We start from the raw sequence: 18,243 nt of genomic DNA, 5'->3' as shown, positions 1-18,243 counted from the left end.
ACACACAACCGGTAGCTCGCCAAAATGAACACGGTAAGCACAGCCCTGTCCTCGTGGAAATAAGTCAAAAGAAGACAGGAGTAACTAAGACGGTCAATCGCAGGTCAAATCAGTATAGTACGTCACCTACACACACACACACACACATCTAGCTACCCTGCACTCGCGCTTCGGAATCGCCGCTATGCACAACAACAATCGCTGACAAACCCTCTTCCCACACAACAGCTACGGCTGGGCAACGCTCATCGTCGCGGGCGGCGGCGCCTACTTCTTCGCCAAACGCAGCATCAACGCAGACCGCGCGCACAAAGCCGAGCTGGACCGGCAAAAGCGCGCCCGAATCTACGAAATGGAACATGGACTGCAAATGTCGTCGTCGTCGTCGAATACCACGCCGCTGAATCCGAGCGCGAGACCAGGGTCCGCGCAGGCGGCGCCGCAGAGCATCACGAGCGAGGTGGGCCGGTTGCGCAGCGAACAGGGAGGGAGTGCGAGCGGGAATGGGAATGGAGGCGGAGAGGCAAATCCAAGCGTGCAGGCGAGTCAGGATCCGGCGCCTACGCGACATGCGCCGGAGAATGAGGGGCAGCGGGTGGGCGAGAAGAGCAAGTACGAGGCGAGTGATGTGTATCGGAGTCGGAAGGGCGATCGCTTCTCGTAGCATGGGGACAGGGGAGGAGTAGGGAGGAGAGCAAGTCGCCGTACGGTGATTAGATGTACACATACAAAAGCTATGGCAAGCCGAGGACGACGCAAAAGACGGCTACCGAGGCGCCGGCATTGTAAAAAAAGATTTCCCCTCTCTGTTCATGGTACGCGAGCGGGATAATTTGTGATACCTCGAAGCTACGCTAACTAAGACAAACCGTTCCAAACGCCTGCGCAATATATCTGGGTATACAGCGTCCATGTTTCTTCCCACACATGACGTATCCTTCTTCTCCGTTCACCCGGTGCCATTATTTTACCGCCTCACAAGAAGAGGTTGCTCTTGGGGCTGTCCCTTCGCTTCTCGTACAGCCACTTATTGTTCAACCCCACGCTGGCCTTGCCTGTCGATGGTGTAGGGGTGCCTGGTGTCGCACTACTAGTACTATCGCCAAACAAACTGCTGCTCATCGAGTTTCCATAGTGCAGCCGCTGGGTCGCCGACCCACTGAGACTAAAAGGCGAGTTTGAAGAAGTCGACCTTCCCAGGTTGGGGCGCGGGCTGCCGTTGAGAGGAGAACCATAGTCGGGGTTGCTGAAGCTGTTGCTGCGCGGCGTCGAACGCTGATAGCGCGGCGGGGTAACGTAGTTTGGCGAGGCATAGGCAGAGCCCGGGGTCGGCGGTGCATGGACGTCGGTCTTGAGGCCCATGGACGCGCGCTGCGAGGGCGTAAGCGGTATGTCGGCGATGTCGTCGGGGTAGTAGCGGCGGACGAGGGGGAGGAAGGCGATGACTATGTTGGCGGCGAAGACGAGGCGGACAAGCACTATGGCCCATGCACTGAAGGGCACTGCTCTGGCCAGGGCATGGATCGGAGTCCTGGTGTCGTGTTAGCCGTCGCATCGCGTGCTGCTGGGACCGACCCTACTCACGCTGCGTACTCGAGCAGCTTCACCTTTTCCGTGACACCGCGACCGTATATCGAGAGAAACAGCAGGCCCGAATTGAGCACGATGGCTCGGACGTTGCGCTCGTCGAATACGGTAGCGTACTGGCGACGCGCAATCTCGTCAAACTGCGGATGTCGCCATGCCCCGTTTGGCGTGGGCTGCTGCTGAGTCTGGGCGGATGGCGTTGAAGGCATTGGGGGCGTCGCCGTCTGCGCGTTTCTTGCGAGCGACATGGCGGGCGGGACTCGAAGCTCTGCGGCTGTTGTTTGTTTGGGCTTGGGGGGGGGGAGCGCAAAAGGACGGAGCGCCAACGTCACGCACGCTTCACTGCTGCTGCTGCTGGGTTAGTAATTAGTCTGGGGATCCTCGGGGGGTGGGCACGCGGGGCTACAGCTACAGCTACAGGGGCATATTGGCGGGGGGGGGGCGTGGTGGTGAATGAGTGAATGGACAAGGTAAAGGTTGTTGTCTGTATGTCTGTACAGCAACCACCATGTTTTGGCGCATGGGCGGACGGGCACTGCAGCCTCGACAGGGGTCCCTGGCCTCCCCACCGCCACCCTCACCCCCGCCGCATGCCGCCGCCTTGTCTCACACACTCACACTCACACACACTCTCTCTCTCTCCATATGCCAATGCAACCCCAACACCCACCATGGCCGGACTCATAGAACAGATCGACGGCGCCATCTCCAGCCTCGTGGCCGACTGGAATGGCTACTCCACCCTCATCGCCCTGGCCATCGTCGGCTTCCTGGGCTGGGTCATCTACGACAACGCTGACGCCGACACGCACCCGCTGCTGCTCGCACGCCAGGCACAGGCTGCCTATGTGAGGCACCCCGGCGAGTCTGCCATCTTCAGGTCGCCCGAGACGCCCCATGGCTGTATGCTCACCACGTCTATCCGACTCGCACTGTGCCAGCAACTGACCCTCCGTTAGACCCGCTGCGTACCGGTCTTGCCGTACGGCCTCCGGGCGCTCCCATGTACTCTGCTGGCAAGGATGGCGACCTCCGCGACATCTGGCGACGTGTGATGGGCGAGATTCCTCTCGATAAGGGCGCCACATCCAGCGGCACGGCACATGTTGTGACCGTCTTCGGCAAGGACGGCGTCACCGAGCACAAGATTGATGATGTTACCAAGGAGATTGCTGTGGTTGGAAAACACCTGCAGGATCGCGGGGCAAAGCGCGTGGCCGTCTACCTGCCCAACAGCCTCGAGTTCCTCAGCACCCTCTTCGCCGGCGCCTTCTATGGCTTCACGCCCATCCTGGTCCCGTACAACCAGCCGCAGCAAACACTGACCGAGTTTCTCGTCCAGACGGGCGCCGACACGCTGATCGCCGAGGCCGGCTCCGTACCTCTTGCAGATGTCAGCCAAGCCGTACCAGGCCTTCGCTCCATCGTCTGGACCGTGGAGAAGACAAGCAGGCACATGGACTGGAGCGAGGTGCCCGAGGGCATTGGCGGCAAGGTCGATGTGTCTGTCTGGCACGAGCTCGTCCAGGACCAGAAGAACGGAGGCGCCGCACTTCCCTCGATTTCGGAGACGCCCCCAGGTGTCGTCTTCCTCTGGCAAGAGGTGGGAGCAAGCTCTGCTGAAATTGTCGAGTTCACCCAACAGGTAGGCCCTTGCAGGCCCTTGCATCACGCCATGTCTAACACGCACAGAACCTTGCTGCTGCCGTGGGCGCGCTCATTACGTCTCTCCCAGCAGTGCACCGTCTCAACTCGTCGGACACGTTCCTCCCCGTCGATGCCTTTACCCACTCGTACTGCCTGTGCTTGACGCTCGCTGCCCTGTTTTCACATGCCACTGTCGTCGTGCAGTCTGTAGCGGGCCCAGGCGTGGATCTGACGCTAGCCACTCGCTCCATTGCGCCCACTGTTACTGTCGTGTCTGCCGAGACGGCCGCCAAGCTGCACAGTACCACCAAGAGCTCTGTGACGGGCGGCCTGCAGAAACTGGCGCACTACCTCGAGTCTCGCATGCTAGCGGCCGGCCGCTTGCCTACTGACAACGTGCTTGGCAAGCTGAACCCGCCCGTCCGCGCCGACATTGGCACGACACCGGGCAGGCTGCGTCTAATGTTTGTTTCTGAGCGACAGGGCTTGAACACCCCCCCGCTGAGCTCGGAGGATCTGTCCGACCTTCGCATCTACACCAAGGCCCGTGTAGTGTACGCCCTGACTAGCGCCAAGGTAGCTGGAGCCGTGGCACAGACGAACATTTACGACTACCGCACAGGCGAGACAGGGTCGAACAAGCATAGCCACTTTGGCATTCCGCTGAGCTGTGTCGAGATCAAGGTCAAGGACACGGCGCAGCTCAAGACGACGGACGAGCAGATTGTTGGTGAGCTAGTCGTCAGCGGGTCGTCAGTGGCTGGCGGCGAGGCGTCGCTTGGGGTGAACGCGACTCTGCGGGACGACCACACGTTGGCGTATGTCTAGACAGCGACGGTGCGGGATGGAGGAGTGAATGAATGGACACGTAGGTGTAGTGGCGGGCGAGCAAGGCGCCTGTCGAGCAGCATACGTAGCGAGCAAAGAAAAAAAAGAAACACGGGCAGCAGCCAAAGCATGTGTGCAGTGTAGAAGCGACGGTGAAAAGGCCGTTGACGCGGCTACGGTGAGGATGGGAAATGCGAGTGGAGGTGTGTCAGGCGGCGTGGGGATGGCGTGTCCGGGGTGTTCTGGAGCCGAGACGCCACCCAAACGGGACGGCGCCAGCCCCGACCGGGTATGCTTATCTGCAACACCCACGGCGGGCGAATGGCAGGCGCGACCGACGCGGTCAATTGGGCCGCCAGCGCCTGCCGCCCCAAGTGTCTACGAACCATGACTTGGGCCTAGTCGTCGAACCCCTTCGCACCGCCCGTATTCACGCCTCCACCTCCGCCTCCACCTCCAACTCCAACTCGCCAGCCAGCCAGACAATGTCTCCGCTTATCTTATCATACTTTGGCTCTGATATGCACGTAACGGGAAAACGTGCGTACATCTGTGCCCAGCCTGCACCAACACCATGTATAAAAGGGAGCGGGTCGCCGCCTTCACGCGGCAAGGCGGGCGCGGCCACTTGATCCCCCCTCCCCACAGTGCACCACCATCACCGGGTACGCTACGCCACGCCCTTCGCCATGCCCTTCATCGAGAAGCCGCATTGGACCCTCCGCGTCGAGCAGACGCAGAGTGCCTTTGCCGAGGGCAATGCTCGCTGGTAAGGCTCCCTTTCACCACTCCAACTCCAACCGCTGACCGACACACGACAGGACAAACAGAGACTTGGACCCTGTGCCGAGACACGCCCGAAAGTGGGGTGGGACGAGCTTCATCTCGTATTGGATCTCGGACGCTTTCAAGCAAGCATTCCTCCAATCTCCCGGCCCATGCTACTGCTAACGCCCGTCTAGCGCGGCAACATGGCAATTCGCCTCCAGCATCATTGCCATCGGTACGCTCCCCGCCCTCCACTAGCACCCGCTCCCGTCTGACCAGAGCTATAGGCCTGACCTGGCGCGAATCTCTCGGCATTGTTGCCCTCGCCTTCTTCATCATATCCTTTGTCATTGCCCTTAACGGTGCCATTGGCGTTCTGCACCATGTCCCTTTCCCCGTCATTGCCCGCGCCTCGTGGGGCTTCTGGGGTTCGTACATCGCCATCATCTCTCGCGCCATTCTCGCCGTCTTCTGGTTCGCCATCCAGAACATGAATGGCGCAAATGCCGTCCGTGTCATGATTGGCGCCATCTGGCCCTCTTTCCTGACCATGAAGAACGACATTCCAAAGAGCCAGGGCATCGACACGGCCACCATGATCAGTTTCTTTCTCTTCTGGCTCGGCAGCTTGCCCTTTTTGGTCATGCACCCCAACCAATTGAGATGGCTCTTCATGGCCAAGAGTATCATTGTGCCTATTGCATGGATCGCCATTCTGATCTGGTCCTTTGTCTCGACCAACGGCGGCGGCGACATGTGGAAGCAAACCGCTACATTGAAAGGCAGTGCTTACTCGTGGGGCTTTCTGTCGTCTTTGACGGCCGTTATCGGAAATTACGCCACACTTTCGGTCAACCAGGTAAGCCACACGTTGCATGAAACAATTTGCCCAAACACAGAGCGCCCCGCTGACTGATATGAAAGTCTGACTTTTCACGCTACTCCCGTGTCTCGGTCAAATGGCAATGCATCTACGTGCCGTTCCTTCCCATTGTCTTCACCTTCATCGCCTTTATCGGTGTCGCCGCCACTTCTGCCGGCGCCGTCAAGTATGGTGAAATCAACTGGGACCCCATGGCACTCATTGCCCACTGGGACAACCGTGCCTGTCGCTTCTTCGCCGCTTTCAGCTTTGCCCTCGCCGCCCTGGGTGTCAACATATCCGCCAATTCGCTCTCCGCCGCAAACGACCTGACGGCCCTATTTCCGCAATATGTCAACATCCGCCGCGGCCAACTCCTCTGCGCAGTCCTTTGCTGGGCCCTGGTTCCCTGGAAGATTCTCGAGAGCGCCGGCAGCTTCCTCAACTTCATGTCGGCCTACGCCATCTTCCTCGGCCCCATTGCCGCAATCATGGTCTTTGATTTCTGGGTTGTGCACAAGGGCAAATACAACACGTTGGCTCTGTACCAATACAACGGCATATACCGCTACACAGCCGGTGCCAACTGGCGCGCCATTGTCGCCTTCCTCATTGGAGTTGCCCCCAACATGCCGGGCTTCATCCACTCAATTAACAAAAGCATTGACGTGGGCGTTGGCTCAAGACCATATACTTTTGGATGGCTGTTGGGTTTCGTATCCACGTCACTCGTCTATCTTCTGCTGGAAATGGTGATTGCGCCCCCGACTGAGACGTTCATCGAGAGGCCCGTGTACCCGGACGAGATTTACGATGAGAGCGGTGTTGTCGACGAAGGCGTCAGCTTGGAGAGTGGAGGCGAAAACGGCAGCAATGAGAAGATGGGGTGGAAGGCAAAGATGAATCGCATCTTGTGAGACATCTGTGGGGCCAGGTTATGGATCAGAGTTTTCATTTTGTGATGTTTTGGACATGATGAGGAACATGTCAGCAGGATACCAGTTGCTATTATTTTAATCGACACTTATGTTTAGACGTGGTTTACATGTCACAGAACCAGATTGGATTCGATGTCTCATTGAAGGACTGCTTTGCAAAAGTAAAGTGAGCAAATCCGTCTGGCGGTTGCATGTGGAGCAGTTTTCCTTGCTTCCCCAAACTGTTGGGTTAATATACCCCTTTCTTTTAACCTGGACCCATGCAAGCCATGTCAAAGCGAGGCTTGCTCCAATAAAAGAGAAAACAAGGCGACGAAAGAATCCTTGCATCATCATTATTCGAGTCATAACAAGCTGATCAATAGTCCCCCGTACCAGGTTTGTCTATCCCCAAGCCATCAACTTGATTCATTCATTCATTCATGCATTCATATAGTATCTCATTAAAAAAAATCAAAGATCACCCCCTGCTCAAACCCCCTTTCTTCGTTCATCTAGCAATACTTGCACAGAACCTGCAATGTATATCGCATTTTCTCGCTACTACAACGCCGCAAGACCCAAAACCGCCGCTCCAACCACAACACCCAAGCCCACCTCAACGCGACCCGCAGCGGCCCTCGTCCCGGTAGCTTGCGGCGTCGCACTGCCACTCGCACTGCCACTTCCTTCCTCGGCCGCGGCCGCGGCAACCTGCAATCCGTAGGTTGTAGACGTGGCCACGACACCGCTAACAGTGGTTGTGACGACGCTGGTAGCCGTGGTGCTGGCGGTACAGCCCGCCCAGCTGGTCCACGGCGGGGCGGTGCTCCAGGGTCCTGCGGTCCAGCCCGGCCAGTCCGACGCTGGGCATTTGGATCCATCCCACCATGCGGTCCACGGCCCGGAGCGCCAGTCGGAGCGCGTCGACCACTCGCTGAAGGGGCCGTAGTTGGAGGGGCCCCAGGGACCTGGGCCGGAGGGGCCTGTCGGTGTGGGAAATTAGTTTGTGGATATATAGTTTGGGGAATTGGGCTTGCTTTTTTTTCTTCTGGGGCATGGGTGCATGGATATGGGTATGGGTATGTGGGGAATAATGGTGTGTATGCAGGCAAAGAAAAAGAACATGGATGGATAGATGGAAATATTCAACGTACCTCCCCAGTGACCTGGTCCTCCTCCAGGGCCGTGTCCTGGACCCCAGGGTCCTTGGCCAGGCCCATAGCTGCCGGTTGGCCATGGGACTGCTGTCAACGTCGATGGGATCTTGCCCTCGGAAAGCAGCGAGTTGTAAATGGACGACCACTTTGCGGGGTCGCTAGTCGCCCACGGAGGCACGCCATCAAACCACCCGTCTGATGTTGTTGTAGGTGCTGGCGTAATGGTGTCTGCGATGATGGGGGCCACAAGCGCGGCTACAGTTGCGAGGGTAAACCGCATCTTGACTTGGCTTTCTTTTTTCTTTCAGCAAAAAAAAAATTCACAGGCTTTTTGGATTTTCCGTCTTGTTGACGACTTGATTGTCGCTGGGGGCTGCGGGTTAAAGAAACAACGTTCCTCAGCCTTGGCGATGGGGTATATATGTATAAATGTGGGAGCAATAAGCACAACGGCTCGAATAGACGCGACACGTCCGCCTTCAAATACCCTCGATGCGCGACATACGCGGCCTTTGGACCCATGGCACGCCTTTGTGGCGTACACTATGCCTCGTCGCGAGACCATGTCCGGAGGGGTCCCGCGGGGCTTAGCTTAGCTGAGCTGGGTCAAGATCACCAGCCAGTCGTGTCTGGAGGTGAGAAAGCTCGCGCGCTCAAGACAGAAAGAGAAAAGAGAAGGGGAGATGGCTCTTCCTGCTTACATGCTTACGCGTTCCCGGATAACTTGCGTAGACAGTCTCGGCAATGGGGCTGCGGGCGCAGACAAATGCACAAGCTCATTGGCGTTTGTTGGCCCTGCAGGACAAAACATCAGCCCTATGCGTCTGCCGGTGTAGTGTGACGATTTGCGACAGCGTGCCATGACGCCTTGGCCAGTTGCTTGATTGGGCTAAGGGAAGCTGGAAACAAGGCCCTGATTGGGTCTGTTGGTATCGCATCGAGACGCTGGTGCTGGAAACGGAATCCGTGGCGTGCAGAGTATGCTTCGGAGAATGAGAGCGGGGAGAAAACACGGGAGGACAACAAAGACGACGCTGCCGTGTCACACCGGTTTGTGCGTGCCAGTCGTCATCTTCGCTACTCGAGTCAGCGTCCCTAGTTAAACGCTCGCTTGTTCTGTTTGGCGATTTGTTGCTTTTTGGCCATTGTGTTCCTGACAACGGTCGAGTCGACGTGGAGTCGTGAACCAAGTGTGCTCATGGATGCCCATTGTAGGAATCCCGGCCGCCGATCGGTCGGAGACATCGGTGGATAAATTGCCGACACAACGCTGACATAATCAAATTCACCCCAAGTGCCCTGCGCCTGAGTCCCTGCCGGTGGCCTTGCAGCTCGTGCAGCTGACGAGTGCTAGCATCCATTACGCGGCCTGTGTAGGATGCAGGTCAGTCAAATTTAAAAAGACATGTATCAAGTGGAACGCGGGTCTAGGCTCGGATTCTTGCAGACATGAATAGACCATGAAACAACGCATCCATGTGCTGACCTGCATTCCGGTGTACACCTACTGTGCCTATGATACCGACGTGGGAAAGCTTGGTACATGTGCATCGCATCGAGTGCAGGCATGTATTCGGCACGATCCGAGTGAATTGCTTGTTTGGAATGCGTGAACTACAGTCGAGCCCTTCGCAAATGCCGTCATAATGCATATCGACTCGGAGCACACCAGCCTGTCACGCTCCAACATGTTGGTATTCTCTTCCTCTCCGCCCAACGGCCCAGCTTCTAGTTCACATCCGGTAATCGCACAGCAATGTCGCCTGACTGTGTGATGTAGCGCACCCATGGCAATGATGGGTATTGCAGCTGTGCCAACGTCAGCAATCAATCTGTAAGAACAACTCCCACATGCACTGACCTTTGGTTCGATAATCTTCAGATACCGCACTTGAATACCCGACGTGGTGAAGTATGGAATCTCAAACTTGACGTTGATAGGCCTCTTCGCCTTTCCAGCCCCAACGCCACCCATGCTGCCACCAAAGCCTCCCATCATACCACCGCCTTTCTCATCGTCACCGCGCACAGATGGCAATCCCAACTCAGCGCGCATGAGGAACTCCTTGCCGCCGCCGAATTGCTTAATCTTCCACACTATCGACGACGTCTCAGGCGCATAGTGTACGGTACCAATGTTGGTCCGGAATCGTGGCGTGTCTGCATCCTCTGGAACGGGTATCGAGATTTGGACGTTGTTTGCTGTGCTTCGTCGCTTAAACTGTGCTCGTGCCTGTGAAGCGTTAGTTTGGCGTCGTCGCGAGTACAGGTGGCCACATCTACCTTCAACATGTACTCTATCCTGCTGCCTGAATGGCTCTCTACTATGCACTCGACCCAGATGAGAGGCTTGACCTGTGTGTTCAAGCGGTAGCTCATCAACTCAAATTCGCCATCGGGTGGAATGAAGCTAATTGTTCGGTCGTTTTCGAATCTCGATAATCGCACGCATTGGTGGAATTTAACGTCCTCCATCTCGACGGCCTTCCCCCGTGTGGCTCTTCCTGTCGTCTCAAACATAGCCTTGTCGTTCAATCCCAGTCGCAGCTCAGGCATACCTGAGAGATAACACTTCATCTTGACAGCACCTAGAATCTCAGACCGCAGGACGCTGCCCGTCGCAGAAACAAGCAGGTTGAGCGATTCGATAACGTCGAGGAACACTTCGTTTTTGCGGTATCGGATGCCTTCGCTTCGCCAGCTGACGGCGTTTGTGACTGCGATAGGCGGCCGTGCTTGGACTTCGAGCTTGTGCGATTCCTGCGTAATGTACCTGCGCGCACATTGTATAAGTATACCGGTGTGTGACTGCAACTCCGAGGGCCATACTCTTGTAAGATTTTGGTTTCCGTTGTCTGCGGGTATCCAAAGTCCATCATTTCATCCAGCAGCTCGTAGATAACGACGAAATTGTCCCTTATACTCTCCTCCTCAAGTTCCTTGAAGTACTCTGTAAAGACCTCGACCACTTTGTGCAGGAACAGGAGAATTTCGGCGGCATTGGTGTTTCGTTTGGTGAGAGCAAGCAGGTAAAGGTTGTTGTGGCGGATGTAGAGGTAGTTGATGCCTTCGCTGGAGAAGCATGGGGGGACGGCGGAGCTCTCGTCTTCGGCCTCGCTGAGCAGGACAGGAAACTTTTCAACCGCTGACATGGGAATGTCTCCCCGGTAGTTGCGCGCCAGAAGGGTCTATGCACTCGTCAGTACGCAGCGTCCCTATGGCTGTGGCGGCCCTACCTTGCCCTTGAGGTCGAGAAAGAAGACGGCAGACGCCATTGTGTGAGATCCGAGGTGCCGCAGATAGGAGAGCAAAAAGAGAAGGCTATCGGATCATTATTCGCGACGAAAGGGCAACGAGGGGTATCAGTTTCCACGTCCTGTCGCGTCTCGCTGATGCCAGAGTACGGGCGGCTGTTTCCGCGTGCCAAGCCCCCCAAACGCTAGTCCCTTTCTGTCCTGAGTACCACACGCATCACCTGTCTATGCGCGCAGCGCATTCGTAGGTGTTATATTGGGAAATCATCTGTTAAGAATTGTTGTTATGAGGTTGGTTCAGTTGAGAAGGCATATGCACGTAGCTTATCAGGATACTTGATCCTGCTTGTGCAGTCGAAGGAAGGCCCTCACACCACACCGAGTACTTAGCATGGAAAATGCTTTCTTAAATTGAGTACTTATAAAATGAATTACATGCCGCGTATGGCTTAAAGAAAAGTACATAAGCACGTTGACCAACCTCATCTTAAGCAGGGATAGAGGACTTGGTTTCTTTTTATTAGCTATCTTCATCATCGTATGTATTGTTATTAAAGAAAAGGAGGATGTTCACATTAACAGCACGAGAGGGTGAAAGAGAAGTCTGTGAAGATACAGGAGTTGACATCTCAGACACATTCCATATCTGCCTATGATCTAAGACAATCTGGGATCTTTTGCATCTTCAGCTGCAGAGTCGTCAAGTCTGTGTTAAAAATCTTGAGTGTGTATCATATAAGGCCCCTGTTGATAATGCTGAGGGGATTGGTTTGGCGGGTAAGGGACAGGGTGCTATAGAACAGATGTTTGACAAGTACAGTGCGTCGTGTTTGGTAAAGGAGAAGGTACTTTTAGGCTTGGCTATTGAGCGAAACACTGTTAATTACAAGGGTTTATTCCCTATGAGATGAAATTTTGCTTCGTGTGGTCCCGGTCAGGGATCAGTCCTGACAAGGAGTACCTTGATCAGTGGCTGGTGGCGCCAAGCCATAGTCATCACTCTGCAGGCCACGTGGCTGTGGTGCGGTTGGGAGGGTTGCGGCACGGCGTCTCAAGTCTGATCCTTCGCGCCTGTCCTCTGGTCTTGGAGTATGTAAGCTGCTTCCACTTCCTACCACTTCCTAATGCCACTATGTCCCACCACTACAGGTATCGCTACCGCAGCTGCCTATCAGAATCGTCAGTCCGCTGTTGAGGCTGTGCTGTCCTTTGGTGCCAATTTACTGACCAAAAACCGTCCCTACAGTCTCTCCAAGCTCTAAGCAGTGGATAATTTACATTCAAGTCCCCTAAAGGGAATTGCTATGTACTTCCTACGCGTACTGTGCTCTGTAGCATCGGGTATCTGAGAGGCCCGTAAGATACTAATCAACTTATTATACGCACCGATTCACTGCCATTTCTCCGGTATTGGCAAGCATCATTGTGTTGAGACAATCTCACACAGTTGAATGCAACCTTCACTTTAACGCCTCACTTCAAACCGTGAAGCAGTCACGTGGGGGGGACAAACAGACTGCCCCACTCGCCCCTGCTCAAGGCAAGAGCAAACAAACAGTTGCATATACCGAGCTGGCCCGAAACCTTCTCACCCTACATCATTCGTTCAACATTATCAAGTCACAACGCATTCTTTTCTCGTGCAGTCATGTCCAACCTATCGAATGACTCCAGTGCGCAAACTGGTCACGTACCACCACGAGAAGAAGGTAAGCGCATTATAACCTGTCAAATGATGCATTCTAATACGTTCTAGTACATCATCAGGCGCTCCTGCGAATGCGAAATCTTCACGACATGCGCAAGTTTACACAAGAAAACAATAAGACAGAGGGCATGCTTTGGACATCGACTACACAACTCCGCAACCTCGAGAGACAATGCTTTCCCCATAGAGCGCATGGATTGAGGCTCGCGAATATGACTGATGAAGACACGGTTCAAGAAGCCCAGGCCGCGCAGAAGTGGCTGTTTGGCATCCTCGAGTATCACAATAGGGTCATGATGCCTCAACAAGACCTGGGTACCTTCACGCTTGCTGTGGGGAAGCAAATGCGAGGTCAACAACAGAACTGGACAGAGAAAGAAAGACTTTACATGGCTCTTACAGACCATGAGCTGCCTTCACCCAAAGACCGCTTACAAGCGGCATTCATGATCGTACTCCATCTCAATCTTGCCAAGAATCTCAGCGATATTAGCAGCATCGCTAAAACACATAGCGAGCGCCTGCAGCGGAGGGCAGAAATTGAAAGCAAATTTCTGCATACGCTTGAGAAGATTTCAGAAAGGGTGGAGTCGATTCTGATCGACCAGTTCGCATGCGCTATACCTTTGTCACACACTGCCGGCCCCGGAAACGGTACTGGAGCCATTGACGGTGACTCCGGGTATTGCCCCATCTGCCAGAACTCTTACAGCGCCTTTTCCGAATTCTCCATCGACGAACTTGTTGCCGACTATCCTGTACGCATAAAGTACTGTGGCCATATCGTTGGAAAGGCGTGTCTAGAGCAGTGGTTGATGACGCCAAAAATTGACGAAGCCAAGTACCCGTATCGGACCTGTCCACTGTGTCGCGTCCAAGTGGAAGGCGTTAAGTACCCATCTGTGCCCCGTGGCTTGACAAATCATGTCAACAAGGACCGGAGGAGCCTAGAGGTTTGCCGTGAACTTGTATACGGCTTTGGTCTGGACCCAGAAGAGTGCCTCCTTGCAATAGTTGCATGTATGAGCGAGGAGATTGCATGTACGGAGCTGCTCCATGAGATTGAGCGCAGAGGCGGTAACAAGGCACATGAGCACGCGCTGAAGAAGAAGCTGGAGGATTTGCGCATGGAGAAGTGGGCATGGGGCTTCAGGGGAAATGGGGTGTGGGATGTGCTGAGAAGAGAATGGATGACCAGTGGCGTTGTCCACAGGGTCTGAGGCCTGAGGCATTTCGCCATGCCGATCGTTTTAAGGCGGGCCTCTTACCACGGGACAAAGATGTCCAAACCAAGCAAAGGCTGAGGGTGTAAATGACGCTCAAAAAGACATGTCCTTTGGACGACTAGACGGCGCGATATGCGTTTGATGATGTAATAATATACTAAATTCGGTAATCCGCACGAGGTACTGTGAGGCTATATGCGGATGTTAGTATGGAACAGGCAGCAGTCGAGCAGGTGGTACTCGTATTGACGAAATGAATTGCTAGTGAGCCTGACTACCGATTTCAGGCAGCTGTATATTCTATGTGTGCTAAGATGAGGCGGTGTAGGCTGGACGGGTGCGGGGTCTGGCGGGTGTTGTATTCCGCTGCGTGCTTTGTATGTTCCGGAACTTTAAAAAAAATGGTTATTCAAAGTTGCAATCAATTACGTCTTTGATAATTTTGGTCATGTTTAACAAATAGAGTCTTTAGCCAGGTGTTGGTAGGTAAGCTTGATTAGGAAATAAAAGAGCGCAAAACGTGTATGTGGAGGTAAAAAAAATGAGGGTGACGATAATAAAGCTTACTGCGCCTCCACATCTTTTGAGAAATAATTCTTGAATAAGTGTACACAAAAACAATATATGAAAAGGATAACATTGTTCAAGTTTATCAAACTTCAGACTTCGAAGCTGTACCGACACCGCCAGTCCCAACGCATGGCGGTCTTGACGAGTCTGGATGCAAAAGTGCAACATGTAGAGGATTCGCATTATCTAATGAGGTCCAACAGTCTTCGCAGCGTCACACGACGTTGCTCCATTTACATTAATGCCGCAGGGAACCGAGAGAAGAGAGCGGTAGGCAAGGCCAAGCTGGGATGTGCCGGGAGGCCCCAAGACAGGTGTCTCTGCATGTGTTTACCTAGTGTTTGAGGCAGTGCAGAGCGGTTGCGACATTTATTCCACCCCACGGGTCGCGGAACTTGTTTCGCATAGGCATGGAGAGTTCCATGGCGGTTGGGGGTGAGGGCGCACCCACACGGGCTCCAGAGGGCGTGTCTCTTCCAACTGAGTGCCTACAGCGGGGGCTGGATAGGCGCCATGACATAACGAATGGGTTTGTTGGGGGGGAAAGGCGACATGTATCTGTGTCGATGGTAGAGAGACGCTGACAGGGTCCATGGTGGTGGGGGGGCATGGAAATGAGCGCATCACGTGCCCATGCCATGACATGCTCACACCACCAATACGGGCGATGCCAGATGTGTAGTTGATTTCACCGCCGGATTCTTCGATCCTCCGCTTCTCCAAGGGGCTGTCTGGTGTGTGTTCTACGCTGAGTGGCTCGACGTTCCAGCCGGCCTGGCTTGTGGTTGAATTATTCCGTGTAGGCGAGTGAGGAGACAAGGACTGGGGAGATTGAGCATCATGGTCGGCAAAGTAGCAATGGCTGTCGCCGAGATTTGCCTGCACGAGGAGATTCTGCTTGGTATCGACGAGGACTAGGGTCACTGTTGAGCCGCCGTCCAGGTCGGCGCGCGAAAGTTCACGATCCACGGCACGCAGGGCGCATTGGATGGCGTGCTTGTACTCGGTAGCATTAGCGGCCTTTGGATTTGTAAAGTGTTGTTCCAAGTGAGTATGGAGATGCTGGGCAACATGGTTCACGACGTCGGCGCCTCCACTATTGGGGAACGTGGTCAGCCTGAGGGCGGCAATCGGTCCCTATTCCACGTTGTGCTTACTGTCCGTCATATACAGCAAAGATAGCAAGCTCCTTTCGCGACTTGAGGGAGCCGGGGAGCAGAGTCACATAGCGGTCCTCCTGGTACTCGCGAGCACCTGATATCTGTGGAGACGTTAGCGAGGCGGCTCGGCCAAACTCGTGTGCGCAAGGAGCATGGTGCGCACCCTGCTGACGCCGACGTCGATGATGTTGACGCCCATGGTGTATGTACTGTAATACTAGACGAGACCAAGTTGCTTTTTGCGGGATGCTTTTGGCGGTGCAGGCGGCCAGGAGAGGGCTCGCATTTGCTTTTACAGACAGGCCTTCACGTCGTCATTTGCCAAGGCATGCCCAGCAGTTGCGGCTGTGGCAACTGGGCGCGGCGCGCGATTTGCGACACGGCCGCTACGACGTCATGCATGCATTTATGCCCTGGCGATTCCACGGAGCCAATCACCCTCGCGTCCGCCTGCCCACACATTCACGCTGCCACGGGTGCTGGTGCTGGCACTGGTCCTGGCCCGGGGACGGCACGACGATACCAATGCCAATACGGCACTGAACCAGCGGCCTCGGGATGCTCAGCCTCCACCAGCTACGGCATCGCCCTCGACGTCGACAGCACATCAACCAACCCCCCTCGGGTGCAGCATGACTAAAAACGCGCCCCGCGCTCTCGGCGATTTACATCTGAAGAAGCCGCGGGTAAACCGTCTGGCGGGTCACGACCTTTCAGATCTTGCGGGAGTTGAAACTGGCCTTGCTCCAGGAAGGTCTGCAAAACATGACCTTGTCTCTAACAAAGCACATTTCGCCGTACGGACTCTCAAAGGCCAGTCCCTGGTCCTGCTGGCATCTGATGGTGTGGGCGGAACAAATGAAGCCGAAGACGCCACACGGTTAGCTGTAGACTGGTGGCAGCAGGGCAACGACGCCAAGGAAATCGCGGACAAGTTGACGCAAAGAGAAGGCAAATCAAAGGGTGCAGACAACTGCACGGTTCTAGTCGTGGTCCTTGACACAGAGAGCAAGGGGCGGCGGAGTGTGGATAGCGGCAGAAGAAGCTTCGATGTCTCAAGCGATGGAAGTGGTTCGAGGAGAAGGCGACGATCGAGCATTGCTAGTCTGAAAGACTGGATACGTGACCTCTAAGTGGTCAGATTTTCCAACGCTACAACAGTCCTACTATCACTTGGCAGGGGGGATGAAAGCTGTGGATAAATTTGCTCTTCAAAAACTGCATCGGGCTATAGAATAGCATCCTTCCGTTTCATGCAGCATGGGTCTGGATGTTGCTTCTAGCGGGTTCACTTTCCTGTACAATGGAAACAAGGGAAATAGGCATGGAATACGTACATACATATATACCATACACACATATATATCAACATATCAAGCATTTCATGTGGGTTCTAGTCGTACATAAGCACCTCGTATCCTCGCCAATGCCTGTCACCACTCCACATACATGGGCCATGCATGGTGTGATGTGTACATGTCGATGCGGCATTGAATCAGCTAACTTGCTAGCTCCATGGAGCAACTGCGGAAAAAGCAAAAGGGAATATTATACGTGCACACACGCCTTTGTCCCGCAGTGAGCTCCAGCTAAGACGGGGACGCCTGTCTAGCGCCAAATGTAGTGGTTGATGAGATTAGCTGATAGAATACGCTACTTAGCGCTTTATCAAGTAGCTCTCTATCCAACACAACAAATAGCAAGTCAAGGAAATAGACTAGTATATTACAGATTGCCCAATAAAAGGATAGCTGCTGTAACTTATCAACTGGCTAATAGCGTGATGTCCTATCCCAGCTAGAGCTCACGGTACATATATACTACGTATTTCCAGGTAGTCGGGTTTCGCTAGTCCTGGAAAGTGTCCCCTTTTTTTGTACAGGGGACTATCTGAAACCCCCCCCCCTACTTATGATCCAAGCTAAGCATAAAAAAGCAATACCAAGCATCGTGGGGGGAAAAAAAGTGGATGTGGAGAATTCTCCCACACACACACACACACATGCTTGGCAGTCGGTGTTTTTTTATTTTACATGGCGTATGTGGGCGCTAAAATATTACGTGAGGACAAGGGTCATAGTAGGGGACATTATGATATATATAGACTAGAAGGATTTTGGGCCGTATGATTTGTAGCTGTAATAAGATCAGTTGGCAACAGGGGGGGGAGGGACCCTTGTCTCAGCCACTCTATCTGCCGTCAAACAGCTATTCAGCCATTAGCATTTAGGCGGGTGGTGGTCTGATTTCGGTTTGGTTTCCCCTGTAAATCGCGATGGATTGTTGTTACTTCTATTAAATGATTGATTATTTGTGAAGCTGACAGGTGAAAGGAGCTTGTCGAAATTTTAAGCTATATGATTCATGTGTGTGATCTGACTTGAATTCGCGCAAAAAGGAGAAAAAAAAATATTATAATATACAGTGATTAAGAACACGTTCATGAGAGGATCTGGTGTCTCACGTGATGTTGACGGGCCTGACACTACTTATATTATTATTATTATTATTATTCTAGTTTAACGTCCTTTTTCAGCCCGAAGGGCTATATAAGAC

The 18,243-nt window shown here is 54.1% G+C and overlaps 9 protein-coding genes across 9 annotated transcripts; 5 read left to right on the top strand and 4 right to left on the bottom strand.

The window, feature by feature from the left end:
• Window positions 1–24: 24 nt before the first annotated feature.
• SETTUDRAFT_21679 (uncharacterized protein) lies at window positions 25–664 on the top strand (the record flags this gene model as incomplete). Its single annotated transcript, XM_008029859.1, has 3 exons — window positions 25–33; window positions 104–117; window positions 229–664. The coding sequence occupies 3 exons, from the start codon at window positions 25–27 to the stop codon at window positions 662–664; spliced, it is 459 nt and encodes a 152-aa protein (XP_008028050.1).
• Window positions 665–975: 311 nt separating this feature from the next.
• Window positions 976–1,864, bottom strand: SETTUDRAFT_139274 (uncharacterized protein; the record flags this gene model as incomplete). Its single annotated transcript, XM_008030462.1, has 2 exons — window positions 1,585–1,864; window positions 976–1,531 (listed from the first exon to the last, which is right to left on the bottom strand). The coding sequence occupies exons 1-2, from the start codon at window positions 1,833–1,835 to the stop codon at window positions 976–978; spliced, it is 807 nt and encodes a 268-aa protein (XP_008028653.1). The 5' UTR covers window positions 1,836–1,864.
• Window positions 1,865–2,246: 382 nt separating this feature from the next.
• Window positions 2,247–4,230, top strand: SETTUDRAFT_164510 (uncharacterized protein). Its single transcript, XM_008030461.1, has 3 exons — window positions 2,247–2,490; window positions 2,547–3,232; window positions 3,280–4,230. The coding sequence occupies exons 1-3, from the start codon at window positions 2,259–2,261 to the stop codon at window positions 4,060–4,062; spliced, it is 1,701 nt and encodes a 566-aa protein (XP_008028652.1). The 5' UTR covers window positions 2,247–2,258; the 3' UTR covers window positions 4,063–4,230.
• Window positions 4,231–4,730: 500 nt separating this feature from the next.
• On the top strand, window positions 4,731–6,748 carry SETTUDRAFT_164508 (uncharacterized protein). The gene is made up of 5 exons (XM_008030460.1): window positions 4,731–4,831; window positions 4,884–4,973; window positions 5,025–5,065; window positions 5,118–5,689; window positions 5,755–6,748. The coding sequence occupies exons 1-5, from the start codon at window positions 4,752–4,754 to the stop codon at window positions 6,607–6,609; spliced, it is 1,638 nt and encodes a 545-aa protein (XP_008028651.1). The 5' UTR covers window positions 4,731–4,751; the 3' UTR covers window positions 6,610–6,748.
• Window positions 6,749–7,002: 254 nt separating this feature from the next.
• SETTUDRAFT_164507 (uncharacterized protein) lies at window positions 7,003–8,181 on the bottom strand. The gene is made up of 2 exons (XM_008030459.1): window positions 7,767–8,181; window positions 7,003–7,595 (listed from the first exon to the last, which is right to left on the bottom strand). The coding sequence occupies exons 1-2, from the start codon at window positions 8,047–8,049 to the stop codon at window positions 7,174–7,176; spliced, it is 705 nt and encodes a 234-aa protein (XP_008028650.1). The 5' UTR covers window positions 8,050–8,181; the 3' UTR covers window positions 7,003–7,173.
• A 1,068-nt stretch (window positions 8,182–9,249) lies between these two features.
• Window positions 9,250–11,103, bottom strand: SETTUDRAFT_164506 (uncharacterized protein). The gene is made up of 5 exons (XM_008030458.1): window positions 11,006–11,103; window positions 10,599–10,957; window positions 10,053–10,542; window positions 9,631–10,002; window positions 9,250–9,578 (listed from the first exon to the last, which is right to left on the bottom strand). The coding sequence occupies exons 1-5, from the start codon at window positions 11,042–11,044 to the stop codon at window positions 9,498–9,500; spliced, it is 1,341 nt and encodes a 446-aa protein (XP_008028649.1). The 5' UTR covers window positions 11,045–11,103; the 3' UTR covers window positions 9,250–9,497.
• Window positions 11,104–12,671: 1,568 nt separating this feature from the next.
• SETTUDRAFT_21673 (uncharacterized protein) lies at window positions 12,672–13,951 on the top strand (the record flags this gene model as incomplete). Its single annotated transcript, XM_008029858.1, has 2 exons — window positions 12,672–12,732; window positions 12,780–13,951. 2 exons carry the CDS (start codon window positions 12,672–12,674, stop codon window positions 13,949–13,951), a joined length of 1,233 nt encoding a protein of 410 aa, XP_008028049.1.
• A 910-nt stretch (window positions 13,952–14,861) lies between these two features.
• SETTUDRAFT_21672 (uncharacterized protein) lies at window positions 14,862–15,886 on the bottom strand (the record flags this gene model as incomplete). The annotated part of the gene is made up of 4 exons (XM_008029857.1): window positions 14,862–15,007; window positions 15,190–15,623; window positions 15,685–15,788; window positions 15,851–15,886. The coding sequence occupies 4 exons, from the start codon at window positions 15,884–15,886 to the stop codon at window positions 14,862–14,864; spliced, it is 720 nt and encodes a 239-aa protein (XP_008028048.1).
• Window positions 15,887–16,319: 433 nt separating this feature from the next.
• Window positions 16,320–16,820, top strand: SETTUDRAFT_21671 (uncharacterized protein; the record flags this gene model as incomplete). The annotated part of the gene is made up of 1 exon (XM_008029856.1): window positions 16,320–16,820. One exon carries the CDS (start codon window positions 16,320–16,322, stop codon window positions 16,818–16,820), a length of 501 nt encoding a protein of 166 aa, XP_008028047.1.
• Window positions 16,821–18,243: the final 1,423 nt, after the last annotated feature.

This window comes from Exserohilum turcica (assembly GCF_000359705.1).
Source record: "Exserohilum turcica Et28A unplaced genomic scaffold SETTUscaffold_4, whole genome shotgun sequence".
NCBI classification, from domain to species: Eukaryota; Fungi; Ascomycota; class Dothideomycetes; order Pleosporales; family Pleosporaceae; genus Exserohilum; species Exserohilum turcicum.
The sequence above is the reverse complement of the archived record's forward strand: the minus strand, read 5'-3'. Positions and strand labels throughout refer to the sequence as shown.